Source organism: Sphaerodactylus townsendi, linkage group LG01 (assembly GCF_021028975.2).
Source record: "Sphaerodactylus townsendi isolate TG3544 linkage group LG01, MPM_Stown_v2.3, whole genome shotgun sequence".
NCBI lineage: Eukaryota > Metazoa > Chordata > Lepidosauria > Squamata > Sphaerodactylidae > Sphaerodactylus > Sphaerodactylus townsendi.
In genome coordinates, this window is record NC_059425.1 from 42,181,830 (window position 1) to 42,207,624 (window position 25,795).

General features: G+C 40.7%; 1 protein-coding gene across 34 annotated transcripts in view; it reads left to right on the forward strand.

The window, feature by feature from the left end:
• Window positions 1–25,795, forward strand: part of NRXN1 (neurexin 1) — a 1,129,265-nt gene that overhangs the window by 1,001,251 nt on the left and 102,219 nt on the right. For 22 of the 34 annotated variants that reach the window (XM_048518867.1, XM_048518884.1, XM_048518919.1 and 19 more), the window contains 2 exons: window positions 2,617–2,706; window positions 4,211–4,527. In XM_048518867.1, coding sequence (XP_048374824.1) covers window positions 2,617–2,706; window positions 4,211–4,527 — 407 coding nt within the window. The remainder of the gene's footprint in view (window positions 1–2,616; window positions 2,707–4,210; window positions 4,528–25,795) is intronic. The other 12 variants (XM_048519026.1, XM_048519037.1, XM_048519063.1 and 9 more) reach the window with 1 other exon arrangement.

Consider the following 25,795-nt stretch of genomic DNA (forward strand, 5'->3'; position numbering starts at 1 on the left):
AGAAGAGGGGTTTTTATACTCCACTTTTCTCTACCTTTAACATGTCAAAGTGGCTTATAATCCCCCACCCTTCCCCTCCCCTCCCCATAGCAGCACATCCTGTGAGATAAGTGGGGATGAGAGAATTCTGACAGAAGAGTGAGTAGCACAAGGTCATCAGGCACGCTGCATGTGGAGGAGTGGGGAAACAAACTGGGATCGCCAGATTAGAGTCACCATTCATTTGGAGGAGTAAAGAATCAAACTAGTTCCCCAGATTAGAATCTGTTACTCTTAACCACTACACCACACTGGCTACCAGGTGTGGTTGTAGCGAGGGAAGTGGGAGGGCACTGAGCTCTGGGTGCACTTTGGTCGAATCCCCACTACCGTCTTAGCCAGGTTTCAGAACACAAACTAACCAGGTTTGAGGGACAACCTCCTCGGTCGAATCCCCACTGGCGTCTTAGCCAGGTTTCAGAACACAAACTAATGGTCATTTGTGTTCTGAAACCTGGCTAAGACGGTAGTGGGGATTCAACCTTTGAGTGAAGATGCAAGCAGAACCCACATTCTGCCAGGATTCCAGTGCCCCAGCACTGAGAAAGGACTATGGAGGCTGCACTGGAGCAACAGAGTCTGGGCAGGGGGTGGGTCAACCCTAGTAATTAACTAAGAAGTTGATGAACCCTAGTCCTGAACTAAAAGCTGAGTCTTGTGTTGGCTGCACTGGGGCAGCGGAGTTGTGCAATTTCAGTGCTTGCTTCAAACACCATTTTCTGAGAATATACCCCTGCTCCCAGGAGATGTTGCATGAAATAAAAATAGCCAGAACCACACGGAAAATAACTTTGCATGGACAGGATGAGGTATGGCACAACATCCATGATGTTGTGTGCTTAACAAGCTGCCTCATTGCTGATTGTTAATGTGAAGTGTCCTGGCCATTGAACAATGCAAAAACAGAGCAGCATTGATTCTCATTATGTGTCACAGATGAAAAATATCCATACGGAAGAAAAAGTCAGTTTCCTATCATTGGTCACCACCACACCCTTTCTACCCTGTTTTCCCGAATATAATACATCCCCTGAAAATAAGACATAGTAGAGGTTTTGCTGAAGTGCGAAATATAAGGCATCCCCCGAAAGTAAGATGTAGCAAAGTTTTTTGTTTGGAAGCATGCCCGACGAACAGAACACAGAAAAATAAGACATCCCCTGAAAATAAGACATAGCGCATCTTTGGGAGCAAAAATTAATATAAGACACTGTCTTATTTTCGGGGAGACACCTTGTCAGCCTACCTGCACCTTTGCCAGCTGTCTCTGAGTCGCTGTGTAAAGTCCCGTCAAGTCACAGTCAACATATGGCCAGTAGAATTTTCAAGGCAAGAGACTAACAGAGGAAGTTTGATATATTGTCGAAGGCTTTCACGGCTGGATTCAACTGGTCTGTGGCTGGCATCTTCAAAGGTGTATCACAGAGGGAAGTCTGTTACACACTGTGTCCCACCTGTGATACACCTCTGTGATACACTTCTAAAGATGCCAGCCACAGATGCAGACGAAACGTTAGGAACAAGACCCACCAGACCACGGCCACACAGCCTGGAAAACCCACCACAGCCGGAGGTAGTTTGCCATTGCCTTCCTCTGCATAACAACCCTGATATTCCTTTGTGGTCTCCCATTCAAGTACTAGCCTGGACCTACCCTGCTTAGTGACCTTAAGTGGTTTGTGTATCACAGCTCATAACATTGTGAAAAACTTGTCAATTATGCTCACGTTGTAAAGGTTCTGATCCAAAGGAAATCAGTTTGAAATCAATGGGACTGTAATTACAACTCCTTAAATCTAACTTTTCCTGGATCAGTGCCTTGGGATACACTGAAACCGTTATTCCCTGCATCACTTTTGTCAAAGCCTTGGTGCTGTGTATTAAAAACATTTTTGTTATATTCTGTGATTGTGTGTAAGCAATGGATAACCTGATTTTTATTTTCTTTACCGCCTGTTCAGTATATTGAAGTCTTTGGAACTGATTTGGAAGCTAGAATTTTTTTAAAAAAATGTATTTTTTTTCTGATTAGGATATAAATTATATCAGATCGATTTCTATATCTCAGAAGTAAGTGTGCCCTTGATGGTGGTTAAGCTTTTCATTGTTCTTCTTCTTTAAATGACTAACCTGGACTAAGAGAATTGGAGCAAGAGGTATTTTGCAAAATTAAACCTGTTTCACCTGAACATGTTTTAACTAGTTAATAAGAAACATCAAAAACAAAAAAGAAAGGAAAAAACCCTGAGGTCAATGATCATTCTTTTTGTAAAGCTAGTATTTGATGTTTAAATTTGTTTTTTGGGGGGTCTGTCTATAACATAAGTTTAATAACCTAGCTCAAATGCAGATTTCTAATTTTCAATTAACATAGGAATAATTTTGTTTGCTAAAATAAAATAAATGAATGAATGACGAGTCTGAACCATGAAATGTTCTAGCTAGCACTTTTTAAAAAATTCCAAATTTTTCAAAAAAAAATCATGTGGCAATTGTTTAGCTCAAGCTTTAAGTATTAACTTTTAACCTTTGACCTTACAGATTTTAACCAATGAAATGTCTCTTTAAACTTTAAAGGAAACAATGATAACGAGCGCCTGGCGATTGCTAGACAGCGAATTCCATATCGGCTTGGTCGAGTAGTTGATGAATGGCTACTCGACAAAGGTAAAAACATTGATTAAAACTTCAAATAAAAAATAATTTGAACATAACCGAGTAGTGCTTTATTGTAACACCAATAAACATAAAACAATAAATTTTCAGTAAAACTAAATTAAAAACAAATTTTAAACAGTAAAACATAGAGTAAATATTTGCATACCTTGTATATAATAATTTCTATACATTTTTAGCAATACCACCTGTTTAATAATCTTACCCTGTTAACTTAAGGTTAAAGGGACTGTTAAATATAACCCACTAACTCAATCTATGAAGGTACTTATAGCAAATATTAACCAACACTGATAAATCATTCATAGATTATGTTACATGTTCCATCATCTAAATTCTTAACTAAAATATATATTTATATATACATATTTTGTGTGTGTAGTTATGAGATCTTCATTACGGTCCTGAAACAAATGAACAAAAATCATTGTTTAAACTGTAGGCTATATTAAATAGTGGGCAATATGACTTGCCAAACAAGATGAAAGTCCCTTTAACATTTGCAACCTTCTAAGGGGATTTTGGAACAAACGCTAATTAAAAGTGAGTTTAACATTGTGTGCATGCTTTTATGATGAGCAGAAGCCAATTGGCTAAAGAGAATATCATGTTTATTATTAATAATCATAATAAATGGGTTTGCATTGGTGAGGATTTCTGTTCTAAATAACAATGTGACATGACTCTTCCATCAATACGTGTCTCATTCCCGGAAGTTCCTTTTCACATCCAAATATTTTCGTTTAATTTTTATTAGTTTTTCTTTTAGTCAGTAGTTTCTCTGAAAACCAGACATCCATTCATCCTTCTTTTTCTCCTCTCCTTCTCTCTTATGTTTTTGTTTCTGAAATTTTGAGTGTATTTTATGTGTTCCATACTTACTTACTGTGTGTGTGCGTGTCAGAAGAATACCAAACTTTTAATGTATGAATTCTGAACATTAACAATGCACAAGTAGAAAGTTGTATAAAAGCATACATAGGACAGCTATAAGAATAGTTTTCCTCTGAGAAAATTGTTTGATGTTAGAATTTATCAGACATAGCAACAAGTTTTCATATTATGTATGTAAACACTTGGGAATGAACATATCAAAGAAATGTTGTTCAGCTTTTAAATCAATGTCAGAATACTTGCAGTCCTGAAAATTTAGTATGGTGTCGTTAGTAACCAGAAATCTAACCTATGCACACACACATACAAAATTTAATCCCTCACCCCCAAAAGCAGGGGAAAAGACTAGACAGTACTGAATTGATGATATCAAACAAAATTTTAATTGGCCTTTTAGCAAAAAAATGAAGTGTAAGTCTAAGAAATCATCTCAACTATTCTACATTTCATAGACACCTCATTAAAAGCAATGAACTATGAGTAAAAATCTTATAGTTTATTGCTATCATCCTCCACCCCATAATAATCTGTAAAAATCACCTTTAACAGTGTAGTGTTCACAATCAACATTTTTTGCATGTATGTAATACTATCTTTGCAGGACGTCAGCTCACAATCTTCAATAGCCAAGCAACGATAAAAATTGGAGGCAAGGAGAGAGGTCATCCATTTCAGGGTCAGCTTTCTGGACTCTACTACAATGGCTTGAAAGTTCTGAACATGGCTGCTGAGAACGATGCCAACATAGTGATAGAAGGGAATGTGAGACTTGTTGGTGAAGTGCCTTCTATGACAACTGAGTCAACCGCCACTGCAATGCAGTCTGAGATGTCCACATCCGTCATGGAAACCACCACCACTCTAGCTACAAGTACAGCTAGAAGAGGAAAGCCAACAACAAAAGAACCCATTGGTCAGGTTAGTCAAACACTATGTAATTTTTAAAACAAATGGCTTTTCTTTTAGATGGTGTATTTTTGCATTTTCTACAAGTTTTTGCCTTTTCAGGTTCAAAAACCTCTCTATAGAAACAAGGGTATCATTGTCTTGGCTAAATATATTACAGTTGCATTGACCATGGTGGTTGCCTCTTCTCTGGTAGCCTAGAGTAACAAACCACACAAAAGGTTAAAATGTGGATAATGTGACCTTGCTATCTTCCAGGACATGTCTAGAATTTGTTTTCATTTTGCTTGATACCAATCATAACAGGAACAGGTAGAAATGGAATATTCACTGCACTGCATGATAAGACTCTATTGAATATGGACCGAATATCTAACCTTCTTTTGCTGTACAGGTGCAGCACATGTGTTCTGGAATTAAGTGTATGAGCTGTGGTTTTTAGCATAATACAGGAACAGACCCTGATCCATTTGGATTTATAACTCCTGGTCAGTGGTGTCATGCCCACGGGGCAAGGGAGCGTAATGCCCTGGGTGGAGCAGCGGCAGAGGTGTGGATGCGCATAGTGGGGGTGTTCCAAGCGTGGCAGGGACGGCCAATGCTGCAGCAGGGGGACAGTTTTCCCTCGCTCCGCCTCTGCTCCTGGTTAATGTCAACTGTTAAATTGTTTGTTCAAGGAGCTAACTTCTGCCAAGTCAGGCTAATGGCCCATTCAGTCCACAATTGATTTTAGCATATTTTTCAATATTTCAGGCATAAATCTTTCCCAGTTCAGATACTGAACAGTGTTCCCCAGCATTCAAATATGCATTCTCACCAAGCCTTTAATGTTATAGTGTGATGATGATGTGGCATTTGTGGCATCCTAATTGGTGAACATGACATCTTTCATGTGGCCAGCCCTTCCCAGCACACTGTCCCATCAGCAGACAAATTTCAGGAAAGGGGAGATCAGTGGTGTGATGGAGCATGTCATTAGGTAATGGATCCCACTGCAAGTTAACTTTATTATGTTCATGTGGAGCCATTCTGTCTAAGATTTGGAGGAGCTCTCTCATTGCTAATATAGTCAATGAAATTTTGTCTCCCCCCCCCCCAATTACTTCTATATAAGTGTCTATGTAGTAGCATGAGCAGTAGTTCTCTGAGTTCTTGGTGGGATCTCTCTGAACTATGAGACAGATTATCAAAGAGCTGAAAGGGGAACAACTTACAGTCATCTTTAATTGCCTAATTCTAAAGGAAACTTGAATGGGGTCTTTGAAACAGTGGTCTTTCAATAAAGGTTACTGTACTAGGGCATTTCATCAAACATAAACTGCCCTTGCTACTCTCCTGTTCTGGACTTGCTAAAATGTCTGCACATTGTAAAAAGGTTTTCACTATGATTGTTCAGAACTATGGTGTGTGTGTTTCTTTTTCTGCTGCACTTTTAACAGTTCAAAATGTTTAGGATTGTCAGTTGTTTCCTATCTCTGTTTGTTTTCCTTTAACAACAATGTGAACGTAGAAGTGAAAACTGGTGAATTTTGGATTTTGCATTGTATTATGGAGAATAGATGAGAAGGGTGTTCTTCAGGTTCTTAGAAGCAGACAGCCTCAGAAACAACATCACAGATGTCTGTTGGTGGTTTCCAGACTGTGTTCTACCAGAAAATTTACTCTGTGCCTCTGACAACGAAACCAACTTCTTAAATTCACCCACCCATTTGAAGTCAAGAGAAGGGATGCCACTGTCATTTTCAACAGCCATTTTGACTGTTTTCTGAGCAGCAGCAACAAATTATACAATAAGAGCTTCAAGCTACAGAGATCCAACAGTTTCAAAATGTTTGGTTTGAAAGAAAATAACTTTACAGTCAGCTTAGACTCTTCTGTCATCTGAATATTTTTCTCAAAATGCAATTTGCCCAACAGTATACTCTACAATCATATAGGATATTGGAAAGAACTTTTAGAAAGTTGTAAAAAAGGCATGAAACATACTTATTTTTGTCAGCTGACTCAGCAAAACAGTCACACTAGTTTCTTATTTTAAAAAGAGCAAGGAATTTGAGTCTTCTTGAACATAAGCAAACTTTGAAAGATGTATTGTCGAAGGCTTTCACGGCCGAATAGGTGCTTGGTTGTTGTATGGTTACATTCTGCCTATGCTAGTAGCTGCATCTGTGGCTGGCATCTTCAGAACTCTGAAGATGCCAGCCACAGATGCAGGCGAAACGTCAGGAGAGAATGCTGCTAGAACACGGCCATACAGCCCGGAAACCACACAGCACCCAAACTTTGAAAGAACCGTACATTTGGACTTCCTGCAAAGGAATGCATAAGTGGGAAGTGCTGTTAAGTTGCAGCCAACTTATTGGGACCCTGTTGAGTTTTCAGGGCAAGAGATGAATGAACAGAGGTGATCTGTCATTGCCTGCCTCTGTGCAGTGACCCTGAGCTTCTTTGGTGGACTCCATACACATACTACCCTGGGCAGACCTTGCTTAACTTCTGAGGTCTGAGAAGATTGGACTAGCCTGGGCCATGCAGGTCAGGGCAGAAGAATATGGAGAAGTTGCTAGATTGTAAGTGGGAGACACTGTTAACTGAGCTATCGTGATGCTGCAAAGCGATTACCTGCTTATTTGTTTTTAAAGTCAGTGAAGAATATATATGTGCCTATACTTTTAAGTCAAAGAAGAAACAAAAAAGAAGGTCCAGATTTAAGACTTTGGGAAACTGTGCTTTGACTGGTCATCAATGCCCTGTGGAGGTTAGATTCATGGTCATTCTATCCAGCAGGGTCTGTATTCCTGGTCTACATGCATTTTGTTGCTCCTTTTCCAATTCCACTGAAGCACACCTGGCGATTTTATGATTTCCCATTTCTGAGGAGTTACTACCCTGCCCTCATTGCAACAGGAAAGCTGAAATTTGCCAACAGGTATCCCTTGTTAGACACTAGGTGCAAGTTCAGACACGTACAGCTTCTGAATCTCATCCTAGCTGTGAATTATTCCACCAACATATTTTGTTAGTACTTTAGTTTTATATCTATCTTTGCGAATGCATGTGTGTGTGTGTGTGTGTGTGTGTGTGTGTGTGTGTGTGTGTGTGTATTCCTTTACCAGCAGGAGCTGCTGGCTCTTCTAGTGCTGCGTGGACACTTCCGTACTTGATCCAGCTTGGATGCTGAGCGCTTTCACCTCCCATTGACGTCAGAGAAAGTAGAGGACGTTCAATGCCTTGCAGGAGGCAGTCACTGCCTTGCTGGAAATCTGTTTTTAAAGATGGCATTACCTTTATGTCCTTCTCTTATTCTGCTTATTCTGTCTGGTCAGTTGTTAAAAATGGCCTCACTGTCTGCCAGAAACCAGGGAGACATTTGACTCTGGCACTTTACATAGCACTGAAAAGAGGACTGTTACCTTTCTCTGCTTTCAGTTAATCAACGTGATGAAGAAAAGAGGCAATTGAATATTAACTGCTAATGAAAGAAAGTTAACACTGGTATAAGCAAGTGGATGTTTAGGGAGAAAATGAGCTGATACGGAGTAAATGATCTAATCAATTAGAAATTATTTAGACCATTTGCATGGTTACTGAGTTCAATTAAAAATCACAATTCTCATTTTAAGGAAGATAATTTAAACCTCTTCTGGATATATATGTTTAAGAGATTTTTCTTGAAAAGAATTAAAAAGCAAGACATGCTTTTCTAAATTTATTTCTTGTTCTACAATGGGTCTGAACAATGTGATTAGCACCAAACTATGCCCACCAGCCTGATGCTGTGCCCTGCTGGGTAGATGACCTGCACATCCCATCAGTGATCAGAAATAAAAAAAAAATTATGGAGCTGACCTTGGCTATATTAATGGCTGAAAGGTGATATTCAGCTTGGGAGCTGATAGTTGTGCAAGTATGCTCTGTATATGTTTTAAATGCTATTGACATACTTTGGGTTGTTTCTGCTAAATAACGGCACTAGATTCCACTAGGCTGTAATTGCGACAGGGGGCAGGGCACATGGTGAGCTCCGGAGCAGGGAGCATGCGTGTCCTGGGCTGGCTGGGCGGCCAAGCCACACCCAGCAGGATCATGCAATGCACACGAGTTTAAGGGGTGGAGCACGCTCTTTATATATTGGGCAGCACATGGTTGCTCTGGCCTTCTTTGATGCCTGGAGCAAACTGACCCGCCCACGCTCCCTATTTTAAAAAGGGAAGGGTTTGCTGTTCTACTTGTCGTGTCCTTGTTGGTTTGGGCAGAGGAGCGCATTCTGATGGGGAGGCTGAGCTTGCACACCAGACCTCCCTGCAGTTGGGGGCCTCCATAAGAGGCTTGGGGTGGGGCAGGCTCATGGAGCATGCTGCAGAGGCCTCTGCAATTCGAGCCCAACACACCAGCAGTTAGGGGTCACAAAGGGCGGGCGCCCTGGTGGCCCAGTACCTCTCTGTCCTCCCCAATAGGGATTGGGGTTGTTGCTGGGGTCAGTCAGGGGTGCTGACTGGCTGCTAAACGGATGTGCTCCTCTTGCTTGCCCAGCTTCTGCCTTAATAATAAAAAGGGCTGTGGCCCATTTTAATTCACCAGATGAAACCTCTGCACATCTGGGCTCAAATGCAAAACTACCACCAAATATTATTTGTTAACCATTTCTATCTATGAGAACAAAGACATTATTTGAAGACATTATTTGAGAACAAAGACATTTATTTATTTGAGAACAAATACATTAATTCCGTCCACCCATCTCCTTTCTCCAGGGAGTCTGCAGACTTTAAGAGAGAGTGCTCATTTTCTAACATGAGAGGCACTAGGGTTCAATATTGTTCGGAAACTACAGTCGCCATAGACGTCATGGCTCCTCATTCAGGCCTGCATCATCTGTAGTCTACTCATCAAGCTGAAGATGTGTTATTATCTGTCTCAAGTGTTTGATCACCCCATTTCCCCAGTTACTGTTTTGGGAACCATACAATGTTAAATTAACATTGCGTTAGAGCACTCACATCCCCATCTCTAGGATGAATTCACAATGAGTGACTCATATAATCATTTTTTTTTAGAAAAAATGGATGTTTCATGGATTGGCTCCAGTAGCCCATCAGCAGAAGGTATAGAAGTTTGTGGATCTCATCCGCTTTCCCCTCCATTCAACTGCCCACTCCAACCTTGGGAAATGTGATTCCTGGAATCACAAGACCTCTGTGGAGTAATAGGCTCATGGGTCTATGGAATGAAGTGAGGAAGAAGGAGGAAGCAAAATCACCTTCCTGCTTCTTTCATCAGTGGAGCTCCTCTGACAGAAAAGAAGGCAGCCATTTTGTCCCTTTCCCTCTCTTTACGGCATCCCACCAACCCATATAACTATTACAAACTCCACATAGTTCCAGCAATCCTAGGAATCAGTTCTCTCAAGAAGGGGCTGCTGGTATGGGAGGATAAAGAGGGGAAGATTGGCATTTTCTAGCTTTAGCTGCGCCATCTCCTCCTCTAGTTCCTCCTTTAATGCCATCCCTTCCACTTTCACAGACACTTCTCACATTTTCTAACTTCTTACCTGGTTCAGTCTCTAGTGTGAACAAAATAGTTTAGCACACATTTACTTCATTTGAGAGTATTTATTTTCAGCGGTGCTCTTTAGTTCTTTTAAAAAGCGCTGGTACTCATATATAAAGGTGCCCTGATTCCCCACAGTTCCCTTGCAGATCATCACTAGGCTGTTCCTGAGAGCCCACTCTCTTTTTCTCTGCCCGCTAGCCTGTGAGGATCGGAGCTTGAGAAAGCTTGGAAAATGGTGCCTCTACTCATTACTAGTGAGTGCCATTAAAAAAAGTGCTTGTTTTCAGAACAGCAAATCTGAGATTTTAACCACACAATGCAATCTTAACAATATTTTCCTGGGAGTAAATTCCATGGAATAAACCTCAGTAGAATTCTGGGTCGACCTGCCTTTGTCTGCTCTCTTAGAATGTGAAGTAAAGGAAATGCAGTATATGACATTTCTATGCAAAGCTCAGATAAACACAAGATAGGCACAATAATAATTTTTTGGTATCAATAACTGAAGATATCACAGCCATTCTAACTTTGCTAAGCTAATTTAACTGTATAGTTAATGAGTGAACCTTCATCTCGATTCAAATCTAGATGATCAGGCTTTCTAAAATAATTCAGCAATTTGGTGTGTGGATTGTTATTTTTTTCTGTGACTTCCTAGCCTATAGATGCTTATGTCACAATAAAACTGTTAGTCTTTAGGATGTGACAGGATTTTTATTTATCTGTTTAGGATTGCTCTCAAATACTGTAATACTAAACAGCAGGATATCCTTCGAAGCCTAAAGCAGCTTACAACATCATTTTTCCCTCCTCCATTTTTTTCTTCTCTACAACAACCCTGTGGCATAGGTTAGGGTGAGTGGCCGTCCTGGGATCACCCAGCAAGCTTTCCGTGCTACAGTGAGATCTCCCAGGTCCTTGTTCCTGTTAGTCCAATTTGGTGAAACAGATGAACAGACTCACAACTGAAATCTGTCAGATGACTTGGTGTGAATACGATGTGAGCAAAGGTGGTTACTTATTGCCATGTATTCTTTCTGATTTGAGTGTGGAAAATCCAAACAGTATAATAATGTTTAAAGTAACTTCTGATAGAAGTTTGGTGCAGGTGAAAAAGTATATCTTTTACCCTCAGCCTGCAGCAATTGGATAGATTAGCACATATAGAATTCACTCGATTTTTGTACCAAATTCCAGTTTTCTTGTTTTTAGTTCTTCAGTCAAAGTAGGCTCACAGGGACAGTGTATTTTGTCAGCTATCACAACCCAGCCTGAGGTGACTGTACATTTGGGCACATGAGAAACCACATTTATCTCACTGATCAGCATTTAACTGGTTTTATTTTGACTCAGTGAGCTGGAAATTCTGCTGGCGGCTCTGGCTGCCCGGCAACAGGTGAATGAATTCCGCTCTTTGGGTACGCCAGAGCAGCAAACCTTCAGGGGCTATGAATCAAAACCCAAGACATAGGATGCTTGGATCAGCACCTTGCCACCTAATTAAAACCCAGCATATTAAATAAAGGGAAAGGAACAAGGCAAATGTAAATGATTTTGTTCTGAAACTGATGGTTGAATGCGAAGGTCATTTTTATTCAGGTTGGTATATCTTCTCATATTTTACCGTGACACATTTATAACAGAATTAAGGTAGTTATCTAGAAGGGAACAAAATCTGTTCTCTATAGTTTTTAATTATTAATAAGGAAAATTATCTGCTATATTGTTTGCAGAATCCTCTCCTATAAACTTAGCAATTATGGTTCCCTATTGACTGTTTCTGTGTAGGCTGGGAAAATGAACGTTCTCCACCAAATATTACAACTCCACACTCCTATTGAACAAAGAACATCTTGTAAGATCTCTGATCCATGTAATAGTACTTTGGGTGAACATAGGAAGCTATCTTATACCAGGTCAGTGAGGCAGCATAGTGTAATGGGTAAGAGTGGCGGACTGTAATCTGGTGAACCAGGTTTGTTTCCCCACTCCTACACATGAAACCGGCTGGGTGACCTTGGCTTAGTCATACTTCTCTCAGAATTCTCTCAGCATATCCAATTGCTGCATGAGTGAACCCCACCCCTTCCCTTAACACTGGAAGGGGTGGGACTTCCTGCTCCCCAAGCCCCACCCCCAGCCTCAGTGCTTATAAAAGCAGGTCTCCGAGACCAGGACTTCAGTCTCTTCTGGCCTGCCCGGAGGGGAGGTCAGAAGAAACTGCAGGCTGCCGGCTGGGACCCCAGCTGGCGGGGAGGAGGGAAGGGAGTTGGGAGTCCAGGGCAGGGCAGGGCTGAAGGCATTTTGAGAACTTCCTGCTGCCTCAGCATTTTTGCGTGCCTCGACTGACACAGATGGGGTTGAGGCACGCAAAAACGACGAAGCAGCAGGACTTCCTGGTCATGTGGGAGCCCGATTTTGCACCCCCTATATGACCAGAAGAGTGGCGCCTGGGGACAAGGGGCACCCTTGGTAGATACGCCACTGGGTATTGCAGCCTGCAGTGGCAAACTGAGGATGGATTTATTGGACAATTTATTAGAGGTTGTACTTTTTTTAAAAAAGCAAAACATAACATGTAAAGCTGCCTTATATTGGGTGAAACTATTGGTCTGTCAAAGTAAGTATTGTCTGATTGACAGCAGCTTTCTCGGGAAAGAATTTGTGACATTTTGTATATAAAGGAGATACTCTACTTCTGAGCCCTGGTTCCTCACACATACAAACTGAGCATGGGGAAATAGGCACACATTCAAGTATGCGTATGAATGTGTATAAAGTGCCATCAAGTCATAGCTGACATATGGTGACCCCGTAGGGTTTTCAGTGCAAGTGAGAATCAGAGGTGCTTTTCTGTTGCCTTCCTCTGCAAAGTCTTCCTTGGCTTGGCAGTTCCCCTTCCAAGTACTGACTCTACTTAGCTCCTGAGATCTGATTAGATAGGCTATATTGTGTTCATTCCACATCTCTAAAGCAGTATTACATTCCCCAAAACCAGATAGAATGCACCTGGAGTTCAAGACAATTTCTTCCTCCAGGTGCCCTTCAAAAGCTGCATTGCCTGGGGATCAGTGGACTGCAGTGAAAGGAAGGAGGGAGGAGAGCTCCATTTGGCCACTGGAAAATTTAGTCTGACTCCAACCCAGAGGTTCTGCAACCTTTATGAGATTGCAGGCAAACAGGAATTCTGATGGGGCCAGTAACAAAATGACTATTGCAGGAGGTGGAGCCAGCCGCAAAATGGGTGTAGATCTTGTGCAGTGGTTATATTCGCTGCCAAAGCAACACTTTAAAAAAATATGCACCGTACCAATCAAATCTGCAATAGACAATCAGAAGCCTCCCTAGGTAAAAGCCCTATATGGCCCCACCTACTTCCTAAAAACATTTAGCAGACCCCTGAAAAGCTGATGTGCACCATATTGGACACTCTTGGTCCACAAACTTGTGTTTTTTAAAAATAATAAATAAAACAAGTTTTCAGAAATTGATCTTATTAATAATCTACCATAAAGAATTGCAAGACCACACCTGACAGCAGATGCTAAATACTAGTCTACTATGAACTTTACATTACTCCAAAATCTCTAGTCCAACATTTTTGGTCTAAAAGCCAGAAATTTGGGCTGTTTCCAGTGTTCTGCAGCAAAAGCCAAAATGTAATTGGATTTGTGCCTGAACTGCCTAAGGCAATAGGTTTTGGAGCTGAGGACATGATTTAACACACTACTGCATTCTACATGTGAGCAAGGCTCTTCTATACTTACTAATGGTATTTCTGAAATCTATAACTATCTTGTTCTATATTGGAGGCTTTACAAATCAAACATCATTTCCTACCTCCTCTTTGTGTTCCTTTAACTAGAGATGTTGGGGTGAACCTGCGGACTTCTGCATGCAAATTATGTGTTCTGCTACTGAAACTTGGTGGGGTTCAAATATTTTAACAACCGATTTTGTTGCTGGAATTCAAATAATTTAACAACTGTTTGTCGAAGGCTTTCACGGCCGGATTCAATTGGCTGTGGTGGGTTTTCCAGGCTGTGTGGCCATGGTCTGGTGGATCTTGTTCCTGACGTTTCACCTGCATCTGTGGCTGACATCTTCAGAGGTGTATCACAGAGGGAAGTCTGTTACACACTGTGTCCAGAGAGAAGGGAATGTTTGGGGTATATATTGTCCATGCCCCAGGGTGGGGAACCAACCAGTAAGTGTTTGTGTGGAACTTGTTATGCAAATATATGGTTGATAGTATTGTATTGCGGGTGGGGCTTATCAGTCCAGGGAGTGATTCACATTTTCATGCCCTGCAGCAGCATTGGTGAATGCAAATCCTGTGTTTGGGTGGAGTCCATTGTTCGTGAACTTAGCATACCCTTGGGGATTGCTTTTGGTGTTTTTAAGTACTGGTAACCAAGCTTTGTTAATTCTCAGAGTCTCTTCTTTCCTGTTGAAGTTGTCTTGGTGTTTGTGAATTTCAATGGCCTCCCTGTGTAGTCTGACAAAGTAACCTTCTGAATTGTCCAGAATTTCAGTGTTTTCAAATAAAATGTTGTGTCCAGTTTTGTTTAAGACATGTTTTGCAACTCCAGATTTTCCAGGATGGTTAAGCTGACAGTGTCTTTCGTGCTCCTTAATATGAGTCTGAATGCTGCATTTTGTGGTGCAACTCCTGATAGACAAAATGATAAACTGCGAGGATCAAAGAACGAATTTGCATATGGTCTGGATCGATTACAAAAAGGCATTTGATTCACTACCCCATAGTTGGATCATGAAATCCGTGGGAACCATAGGCATCAGCAGAAACATTCGAGTATTCACTGAAAAAGCGATGAGACAGTGGAAAACTGAACTGACAATCAGAAATGAAAACTATGGAACAGTCAATATTAAGTGAGGAATTTTCCAAGGTGATTCACTATCACACTTACTGTTTATCATTGCCATGATCCTACTAACAGTAATTCTAAAGAAAACAAAGTTGGGCTATCAAATGGCCAGAGACTCAGAAAAAATCTCACATTTTCTGTATGTGGATGATTTGAAGCTGTACGGGAAATCAGACAAAGAAACCCAGTCATTAGTGAGCACAGTCCACATATTCAGCACAGATATTTCGATGGAGTTTGGCCTGGAAAAGTGCACCACTGTGGCAATAAAGAGGGGCAAGATCACTGAGAGTGATGGGATTGAAATGCCTGATGGCCAACTCAAGTGCAACCAAGAGGCCGCTTATAAATACCTGGGCATTTTGCAGCTGGATAACATCAAGCATGGACAAGTGAAGACTGTGGTCAGCAGAAAATATACCCAGAGGGTCAGGAAAATTTTGAAATCTAAATTAAACAGCGGGAATACCATCAAGGCCATCAACACCTGGGCCATAACCATCATCAGGTACACTGCAGGAATCATCAACTGGACACAGGCTGAGTTGGACACATTGGATAGAAAAACTTGGAAACTTATGACAATGCACCATGCCTTACACCCACACAGTGATACTGATAGATTATACCTTCCCCGAAGATCTGGTGGCAGAGATTTACTGCAACTACAGCAAACAGTGGAAGAGGAGAAACATGCACCACAGATTATGTGAATAAAAGACAAGAACAGGCATTGATTGAGATGAAGAACAGACGGCTGCTGAAGACCCAGAAAACCAAACAAGAATACAGAAAAAATGTGATTAAAATGAGGACCAAAAGCTGGCACAACAAAGCTCTTCACAGCTAATTTCTGGAGAAGATCAAGGACAATGTGGACAATGACAAGACCTGGCTGTGGTTAACAACTGGAAGTCTGAAAAAGGAAACTGAATCCCTGATTTTAGCCGCTCAAGAGCAAGCCGTTAGAACAAGGCCAGAATCGAAAAATCCTCAGATGATGCAAAATGCAGCTTGTGCATAGAAGCTGATGAAACTGTAGATCATGTCCTCATCTGCTGCAAAAAGGTTGCCCAGACTGAATACAAACAGAGGCTCAACTCAGTGGCCAAGATGATCCACTGGAATTTATTCAAGAATTACAACATGAGATCAGCTAAGGATTGGTGGGAATGTTGTCCAGAGAAAGTAATGGAAAATGAGAAGGTCAAGATCCTGTGGGACTTTCAAATCCAAATGGACAAAGTGTTGAAACACAATACACCAGACATCACCGTTATCGAGGACAAGAAAGTGACCATCATCGACATAGCAGTACCCGGTGACAGCAGGATCATTGAAAAAGAACACAAGAAGGTCACTAGATACCATGATTTGAAAATTGAGCTTCAGCGTCTATGGCACAAACCAGCCGAGGTCATCCCAGTGGTAATCGGCACACTGGGCGCCATCCCAAAAACACTAGGGCAGCACTTGAAACGTCTTCGAATTGACAAAATTAATACCTGTCAAATTCAGAAGGCAGCTCTGCTGGGATCCGCACAAATACTACGCCGATACATTACAACTTCCTAGGCCTCTGGATGAGGCTCAAAATGTAATGAAAGGCCAACAACCAGCTAAAGATCTGGCAGCTGTGAAATCTGCAATAATATAATTGTGAAGTGCTGTCATGTTGCAACCAACTTATGACAACCCCTCATGGGGTTTTGAAGGCAAGAGACAGTCAGAGGTGGTTTGCTATTGCCTGCCTCTGTGTAGTAATCGTAGACTTTCCTGGTGGTCTCCTATCCAAGTACTGTCCAGGGCTGACCTTGCTTAGCTCCTGAGATCTGATGAAATCAGGCTAGCCCAGTTCCAGTTCTAAACAAAATGGGAGATGTTTTCCTGTCACTGATAGCCACTCCGTACATGCTCTGCCGACCCACACAAGGCAGAGGAGCAACCGGAAAGGGTGGGAATATAGCAAGTCCATGTGGTAGTAGCAGCAGTAGCAGAGAAGATTACTGTCATGCTCACTATTCTTCAGCTTCAGTTCATCATTCTGGAACCTAAGTTTACATTTGGTACATCATGCCTACCAGTATCAGCTCTAGAAAGGGCCATTTTGTTATTTTCTCCCATTTCTGACCCTCGTTGGGCTCTGTCTCTCTGTCCATTTGTGGCAAGATTTTTGACTTTAATGTAGCTGTAATGATTACCAATGAAAAACCACCCCCTTGATTCTTTATAGAACCAGTATAAATACTTGTGCATCAAGTATGATGTACTCTCCAGTGATCGATACCATAATATCAAAGGGAATTGTAGAGGTTCATTTTATCCTTCAGTGATTGTTAAATGACTCACCCCTCTGTGTTAAAGTTCAGGATGTACTGGAAGGTTTTTTCCCCTTGTTAGCTCTTTTCTCTGTACAGGATCCCCTCAACCTTTGAAACCACATCTAATTTAGAAGCCATTTCGATCTGATATAGCTAGGACAGAACCCAAAAAAATGCTTTTTCAAAGAAGAGTTTTGTTATTACAAATTACCCTGAATCTTATATCCAGTTCATCTGCCTGCACTATTTTTGTTTGCTTCCAATGTAAAGAGCACCTGGACCTCCTGAAAATAATTTTGTGCCCTGCTGAAAAGTGGATCCATGCAAAAAAAAATTTAACAAGAACAAAATAAAGCAAAGGAAATGTCATGCTCACTAGTGCACCAGTAATGCTCAGCTGATACATAAGAATTGGATTCTTATCTGACATCATGGCCCAGTAGATGGTAGCAACAACTAAGCAGAAGGGGGAAAGAGCTGATATCTTCACTTACATGATCAATTCACTGTCACTCACTCAGTGTCCAATTCACTTGCAATACTGATGCTGATAGACCAATTTATCCTGCTCTGTTCCTTGTCTGACTCTTTCTTCTAATTACCAATTTCTTCTTATGGTTTTTCCCTTTCACTGTTTTATAGTGAATGTGGCACATTGCTGACACACTTCAAACATATGATCTTGATATGACATATATGATGTGATCAAGATGTTTTTTTTAATGTGGAGTTATACTGATGCACACACGAGCCAAGAAACTAAAACTTTTCTAACTCATGAATTCCACTTTGGGAATCAGCCCAGCTAATTTGGGAGCATCAAAATTCAGGGAGAAATAGGAGAATTTTGGAAGCATTCCTTTTGTTTGCAGAGATCATCATCTACACTTCACACAAATTGTAGCATTGTTATGCTGCACCCTGTCTGTCATGGATCAGAATATGAACTCTTCCTCATCAGACCAAGAGACTGAAGACTCAGACAAGGAGGAGGCTGAGTACATGACACCATAGAACTCCCAGAACAAGGGGTAGGCTCAACCTGCGGCAGCTGCCTCCAGATGTTCCAGGACTACGTTCCCCATCCAGCCCTTGTAGTTCCTGAACATCTGGCCACATGACAAGCTTGATGGGGTGTGGTCCCTACCTATCTGGAAACTGCTGGGATCTGCCATAGAAGGAGGCAGTTGAGACATCTCCAGAAGCCCCCTTTGATGCACAGCAATAGCTCCTGGGATTCTGAATTAACCCACTGAACTCTGCTCATCAGACCAATCCTCTTCTAAATAATGGTAATTATCACCTTCATTTCTCAAACGTCCCTCACATTCCCAGACCTATACCCTCAACTCTGTATACATCCTAGGAATGTGTGAATTCTTTGTGTGCTGTGACTATTTGTGTGCTTGTAGGTTTATTATTTTACTTTTGTTAATGAAACATTGAACTTATACTCTGGATTCCTGCAGATTTCTTGCAGAAACCACCTCCGTAACATCTGTTAGAAAATATCCTGGTTACCCCTCCTTTCATTAAATCCAGTCTGACCCTACTAATTTCCCACTTCAAGGGACAGTCCTCAACATTTAGGGTAACAATAGACCTTGCATATTCAATGTGTTTTAAAGGCTACTGAGAAGACCACCTTTTATTTAAATCAATCATCTCAGGGCATAAACTGTTCTACAACCAAACTTTAGCAAGAAATAGGATGTTTTGTCAGTCTACTAATGCAAACAACCTATAATCTATATACAACTTAGCCAAGTTTCCCTTAAATGTAGCTCCTTAAGGAGGGGAAGGTAGCAATGACAAGAAGGAGAAGGTGGCAAAGTGCAGTCCCCTCTTCCTGTTGGACCAGGATCAAAAACCTAAAAAGAAGTGTTTTTGCAATAGCAGGCAATGACAATTTACAATTTAAAAATGTCAGGATGAACAAATGCTGACTGTATGGAATTGCACTTCTGGGCAGGATTGTCCAATTCTAACCCATCCCATATATATAGTTGATTTCTCAAAGGCTTTGTAAACAATGTTACTGTCAGCAATTATGGTATGATAAGGTTTACTGAAGCTGAGCTGATGAATAAAACCATGGATTTCTAGATTGCAGCTGTTCTTGCAGGTTTAAATAAAACATAATTTCCCAGTTCCTTCCTCAGCACACTTAACTTCAATAGACTTACAAAGGTTCAAATCTGCTTATGATTGCAGATGATTTTCTTTTCTCCTTACAGTTTTTTAAAAGAACTCAGAGAACACTGTCTTGGCTTAAGTATATATGTGGCAGTTCTGTACCATGAAGACATGCCCAGAAACATGGTCACTTGCATCTGTGGAATACCCTTCCTCAGGATACAAGCTTGAACACTTTACAGGAGTACTACATGGCCTTCTTGTTTAGTGTAGTTTTTTAATAGCTTGGATTAAGAATTAACTTTAATTTAAATTAGCATTTTATTTTATTAGATCTACATTATAATCTGGGGTTTTTTTCTTCCATGAGGTGCTCAACATGATTCACATAATAAGCATAAACACTAGCAAAGAATATAATGTAGGGTAAACGTAATCCAGTCAAATGCTGAATAAATTAAGCCATATGTTCCCTTTTTTGAATGTTTTGATTTTTTAGAGCTATTTAATTTATTCTAATGTTATTTATAACCTGTCTTATTCACCAATACTTAATGAAGAGCATTCTTATCTTTTATTGTATAGATATTTGCAAGATTTTTTTTTGTTCTGGTGAAAACCAGCCATTAGTGTCGTGTTTCTAGTGGCTATCCCCAATTCAGGCTAGATGGCTCACAGTTCTTTTCCTGTCTTCTCCAGTGGAGGGTGCATATAGTATAGAATGGTGAGCTAGTAGAACATTGGTCAGATCTTGAACAGCAGTTTCACGCTTCAGCCACTATCCTAGTGTTTTGTTCCCATATTTATATAAGCAATTGCTATCAAATCCTCTGCGAGTGTTTCACATGGAGATATACAAAACCACCTTGAAAATACTCTAGATTGGCTCCTAAAGTTCTTTTCCATGAATAATGAAGCTTATCTTCAACACAAATAGTCTTCCACCAGACCTTGTTTCTACTGCAAAGTTTCTTGAACTGGAGGAAGGCTCCTTGCTTCTGAAGAAGGTTTCATTGCAGATGGAATAGGATCGTTTGATCCAACCCATTGTTAGCTTCACTGAAAATCTTAGGGCTTCCCTTGAAATTCCTCAGGAAGTTTGCCTAAGGCTAGGAGCTTGTATTGGGTTCAAATTTCACTTTGGTTGAAATGTGGTGACTATTTAGGTTAATAAATGTTGCTTCCCCAAAACTTCTCCTGAGGAAAATTGCTAAATTCATCCTAAATTTCACTTCGGAAAAAGATCTTGACAACCAATAGATGTGGTAACCAACCCTAAGAAATATTTCTATCATTACCAAGACACTTTAGGCTTTCATTAGACTTCCCTTGATGTTTCATCTAAGAAGAAACCACCACATTTGCTTTTTGCACTAGGCAAAATTTCAGTGGCAACTTTATTTCCCTAGAGCCAAGTTGCTCTTGACTGAGATTAACTGTGGTACCCTTCGCAGAGTTACATCCTTTTAAGTCAGTTGAAGTCTGTGGACTTAAAAGGGTGTAATTTGCTTAGTCAGTCATCACTGACTGTGACGCAGTGGTTAAGAGCAGTGGCACAGTGGTTAAGAGCAGGTGCATTCTAATCTGGAGGAACTGGGTTTGATTCCCCGCTCTGCCGCTTGAGCTGTGGAGGCTTATCTGGGGAATTCAGATTAGCCTGTGCACTCCCACACACGCCAGCTGGGTGACCTTGGGCTAGTCACAGCTTCTCAGAGCTCTCTCAGCCCCACCTATCTCACAGGGTGTTTGTTGTGAGGAGGGAAGGGCAAGGAGATTGTAAACCCCTTTAAGTCTCCTACAGGAGAGAAAGCGGGGGGGATATAAATCCAAACTCTTCTTCTTCTATATTCTGTCTACTGCCCAGTACCCATAAACATTATTCCTTTTATCACAACACATCTTCCCTTTGAGGAGCTCAAGGCTGCAGATGTGGGCGCTGTGTCATTTTCCCTTACAGCAGCCATATATAGTCATTTAGTCTGAGAGAGAATCAGCTGCTCAAGTGGTACCATGGATCTGAAAGGGAAATTTGAACCCAGCCCTATATTTTCGAAGGCCACTGCATTATATTCAGTGTTCTCAGAAACCTAACACTGTGCCTGCTGCATGTGGTGCTGCTAGCTTCCATTTTTACTGTCTGTCTGGAGTTTTTCTTTAAATTACTCACCTGTTGTAATAGATTATGAATCTGTTGCTGAGGATTGCTGGTGATTTCCAACTTATTAGAATTAATCTTTTTCCTGTCATAGGTGTTCTCAGCCTGTTCATTATGATCTACAGTTGATAGTGGAGATGTATTCCCCAGTAGGAAAGCTTCTGCACTGAGCCATAAATTGGAGCTGAGAACTAGATTTATTCTGTTGTATGCATCTCAGTGAAAGGTGGAACATGAGCACAGTCTTATAGTATTAACCTTGGTGTAAGTTTTATGGAGAGAGCTTCTCATATTTATCAAACTTGGGATAATTTCATGCAAACCAATTGGATCATTTTTCCTCTGTGTCTGTACAACGATTTGTCTTAAAGGATACTGATATTTAAAAACCCTTAAAATACTTTGTTACACTAAAAATGTATCAGATCTTGCAAATGGCTTCTGGCTTGGAATTGTAGAATATTTTAACTCAAAAATGGAATCATTTAAACTATAGTTCAGGGTGGCAGGGGAGGTGGTTTTCTTTTTGTGCTACATTTATTTCTAGTCCTTGATCTTAGTTGAAGTTTAAGCTTTTTCTGTTTGCAGTGGGAAATCTTGAAAAATCATCTCCTGATTCTTGAATGCCAATCAAAATTTATTGAGAGGGAGGTAGGAAGATAGGTACAACTATGGTTAACCTATGCATTCACAGTGCCCCCAGATGGGCTTATCAGAAATAACATACATTCACAAAGCCAGTGGAAGACAATGGTGGTCACCAGAAAATCTGGTCAGATACTGTCTTCATGACAGGGATGTGCATTTGGATATGCAGAACCAAAAAAAGAAGCATCATTTGACTGGGACTGAAAAAAGGTATTTTATGGGCCCCTGTAGAGAGTGTCCCCATTCATCAAAAATGGGGTGTTCAGAGATGGTTTACCATTTCTTGCCTCTGTGCAGGCTGAGAAAGTTCTGAGAGAACCTTGATTGTAAGATAAAGAAAGAAAGGGAGTGTGGAGGAAATTGGCATTCTTGGGCCTCTTACAGTATCTGGAGGGGAAGATTTGGATCAGACTAAAATTTTCCACACTTTCCTTTACTTGCTCTGTGCTATTTTTGTTAGCCCCCAGCTGCAACTTTCTTAGGGTCCCCACTTCTTTTTTCCACTTATATTTCACTGCAACTCAGTGGTTTGAAAAAAGCTCAGATTACGTATTTCTTCATGCTCTTCCTGAAACAGCTTCTTTTATCCTACCCAGGTTGTGCCAAATTTTAAAGGTACTTTGAGAGACACCTATCATGCACTGCATGAGCTTTAGATCTGTTTCTAACAAAACTCTTGAGATCTTAAGCACAAGAGAGACCGAAGAGTTCTGTGAGTGTCAAACTAAACCTTGGGCTGTTTAAGTGATTTTTTTTTTAAGTCTGTGGCCATTTCCAAGATTCTGGGACTGTCAGGATATGCACTCTCAGAGCTATATCCAGAAAAAAACCCTGATAATTCTTTAATGCTGTGTCTGACTTTCTGAAGTCTATACAAGACTTTGCAGAAGAGCAGATTCCGCTTATTGTGAAATCTAAAAAAAGAATGCAACAAATGGTTTTCGTAAGAGCACCTGTTTTGACAATATACTCTTGAAAATGTTCAAGATTTGCTGTTAATTTCCCCCTCCATGAGCTCCTCCATATGTGATTAAGGAGTGTTGGGTTTAGAATTGGGTGGATTCTTCTGGCTGATTTCCCATGTTAAACCAGAAAGGCTGAGGCTGACAAGATGATATTGAAGAAATCCTGTGCTTGTGTGAACCAGCCCATAATTGCCTAATTGGAGAAGAGCATTTTCCTACTCTTGTTAGTCACTGCCCATAGCTATGTTCTCCCAAATGCCTCTATTCTGCAGCACATTCCACAAGGAATTCCTTCATGTGAAGGTCAAACCCAGGGAGGAAAGAAAACACCTAAATGATGTGTTTTTTGTGGGAAAGAAGCCAATTTAAAATAAAAAAGGTTGAGAAAGTGTACATAAAACAATCATAACCTTTCTGGATTACCCCAGATTACTGAAACCCATGCAGAATAGTCATTTGAATGGCTATGTTGACAAAGCAATGTGCACGTTGTCGTTGAAATTCTGCATTGTGTCAGGGAATATCTAAAGCAAAACCATGAGCTGTGATAGATTTGGGTTCCACTTTGCGCCTCACAATTGATGGAACGGTTCTAAATAAATCTTGCTTACAGTTTGCCTGGCGGTGACATGAGTTATCGAGTGAAAAGGTGTGTGGGAAATGGACAATTTCAGCAATATGAAAAGAGGGCACACTTCATTTAGTCTTCAAAAATAAACACAATTCAAAAAGTGACAATTTCTCTCTTACCGTCACCCAGGATTTTCTTGGAATGAATAACCCAATTGTTGAATTGGGAAGCAAGGAGCCTGAGGGAACACAGGAAGAACTGTATCTTTTTGTAAGTTTGAAAGCAGGTGTGACCAGTCCACTTTGAATAAACAGCGTGTTTAGTTTTAAAAATCCATTACCCCCAGGCTACAGTGGATTGTGCATGATAGCCATAAGAGTATTTCCAAATCTGATGCATTGTTTTGTATAGAGCAATGTGTGCTATGCTGCAGATTTTTATTTCTTCAGTTCCTTTGAAACTTTTCTCATTTCCACATCATTAATGTTAAGTATACATTGGTAAAACACTGTTCACATATACCCTATAAAAAAAGAGCAATAAGGATATAAGATCCCTTCTTTTGTGGTTTGTACCAATGCACAGGAGTATATAGGTGCATCAATAAAGCATCTTGCAGACCATTAATATGACCTGGGACCCCACAGACCACATGTACCGGGAGCATGCAGTCTCTGTAATGCACTTTATATACACTGTTGGCAGGCTCCTAGACTAGTTCATGGGAATTTATTTAAGGGTTTAAAACATTTCCACAAATAATCTTGTTGTCAAAAGTACTAGCTTATCAGGATTGGGTTTTTTAAAGCTTTATATCAATATATATCTGCACATCAATAATGCAGAGAATGGAATGGGGCAGGAGGAGATAAAAACAACAGAAATTATCTGAAAGCCACAGCAAACTCTTCATTTTCCACTTCTGGAATTCATTTAAACATTCTCCAACTTTTACCAGAATTAAAAATTTGCCTCTAGTATCGGTGGATGGCTGGAATCACTGGGGTGTTGTGTGGTTTCCAGGCTGTATGGCCATGTTCTAGTAGCATTTTCTCCTGACGTTTTGCCTGCACCTGTGACTGGCATCTTCAGAGAATCCTCTGAAGATGCCAGCCACAGATGCAAAAGAAACATCAGGAGAAAATGCTACTAGAACACGGCCATACAGCCTGGAACCACACAACATGCCAGGAATTAAATGCAATGTAGAGCAAACTTCAGAAATCATAAAGGAACAGAACTGGAGATTTTTGCTCATCTTGTATACTCAGGCTTTGGAGTCTTCTGTGGATACAGAAACAAGTGATAGCATGTAGAACAAACTCTGCGAGTTGACAGCCAGGATGAGGCTAGTAGATCATACTTGAGTCTCCTCCTACTTTTGAAATTTTGTGATCGGGAGTGGAAACCACTACAGCATGGCTGCAGTTGGCTGAGGCCAGTCATAAAATGGCTGCCATGGGGGTCTGAGATCACAAAATATTAGGAAGAACCAAACTAAGTGTCCACCTATAGGTAAGTTGTTTCTAAATAGAAACACAAATGGACCTGCAAACACAAAGGTGGTGGCTCCTGGGTTATTAAAAAAGGAGCTATCGCAGTTAAGGAGCTATAGTGATAAAGAAGGAATCACCTTTGCTTTTGCAGGGAACAGCTGTTCAGAAACAACCTGATAGGACTGGCTGCTTGCCTTGAAGAAGAAGCAAATTGGTACTGAGATATCTGTGGTAGACATCATGACTTCCACAGGGACCATGTTTGGGATCACTGCTCTAGAATGATCAACTAGGATCACCATTTTAGAACTATTCCAGGGCTGTTTGCTGAAATTTTAGGCTATCATCTATCATGCACACAACTGATGTCTTCTTTTAAGTCTTCAGTGCATTCCTGCTTTCCTAAATATTGCACATAAGGGACAAAGCAGTCTGGCATTCATCATTCATCTACATTTTATGCTAATATCCATGCTATTGTTTAATTTTTGTGAGATAAATAGGCCATCTCCTCCAAGTCACATTATGGTGACTGCACACATT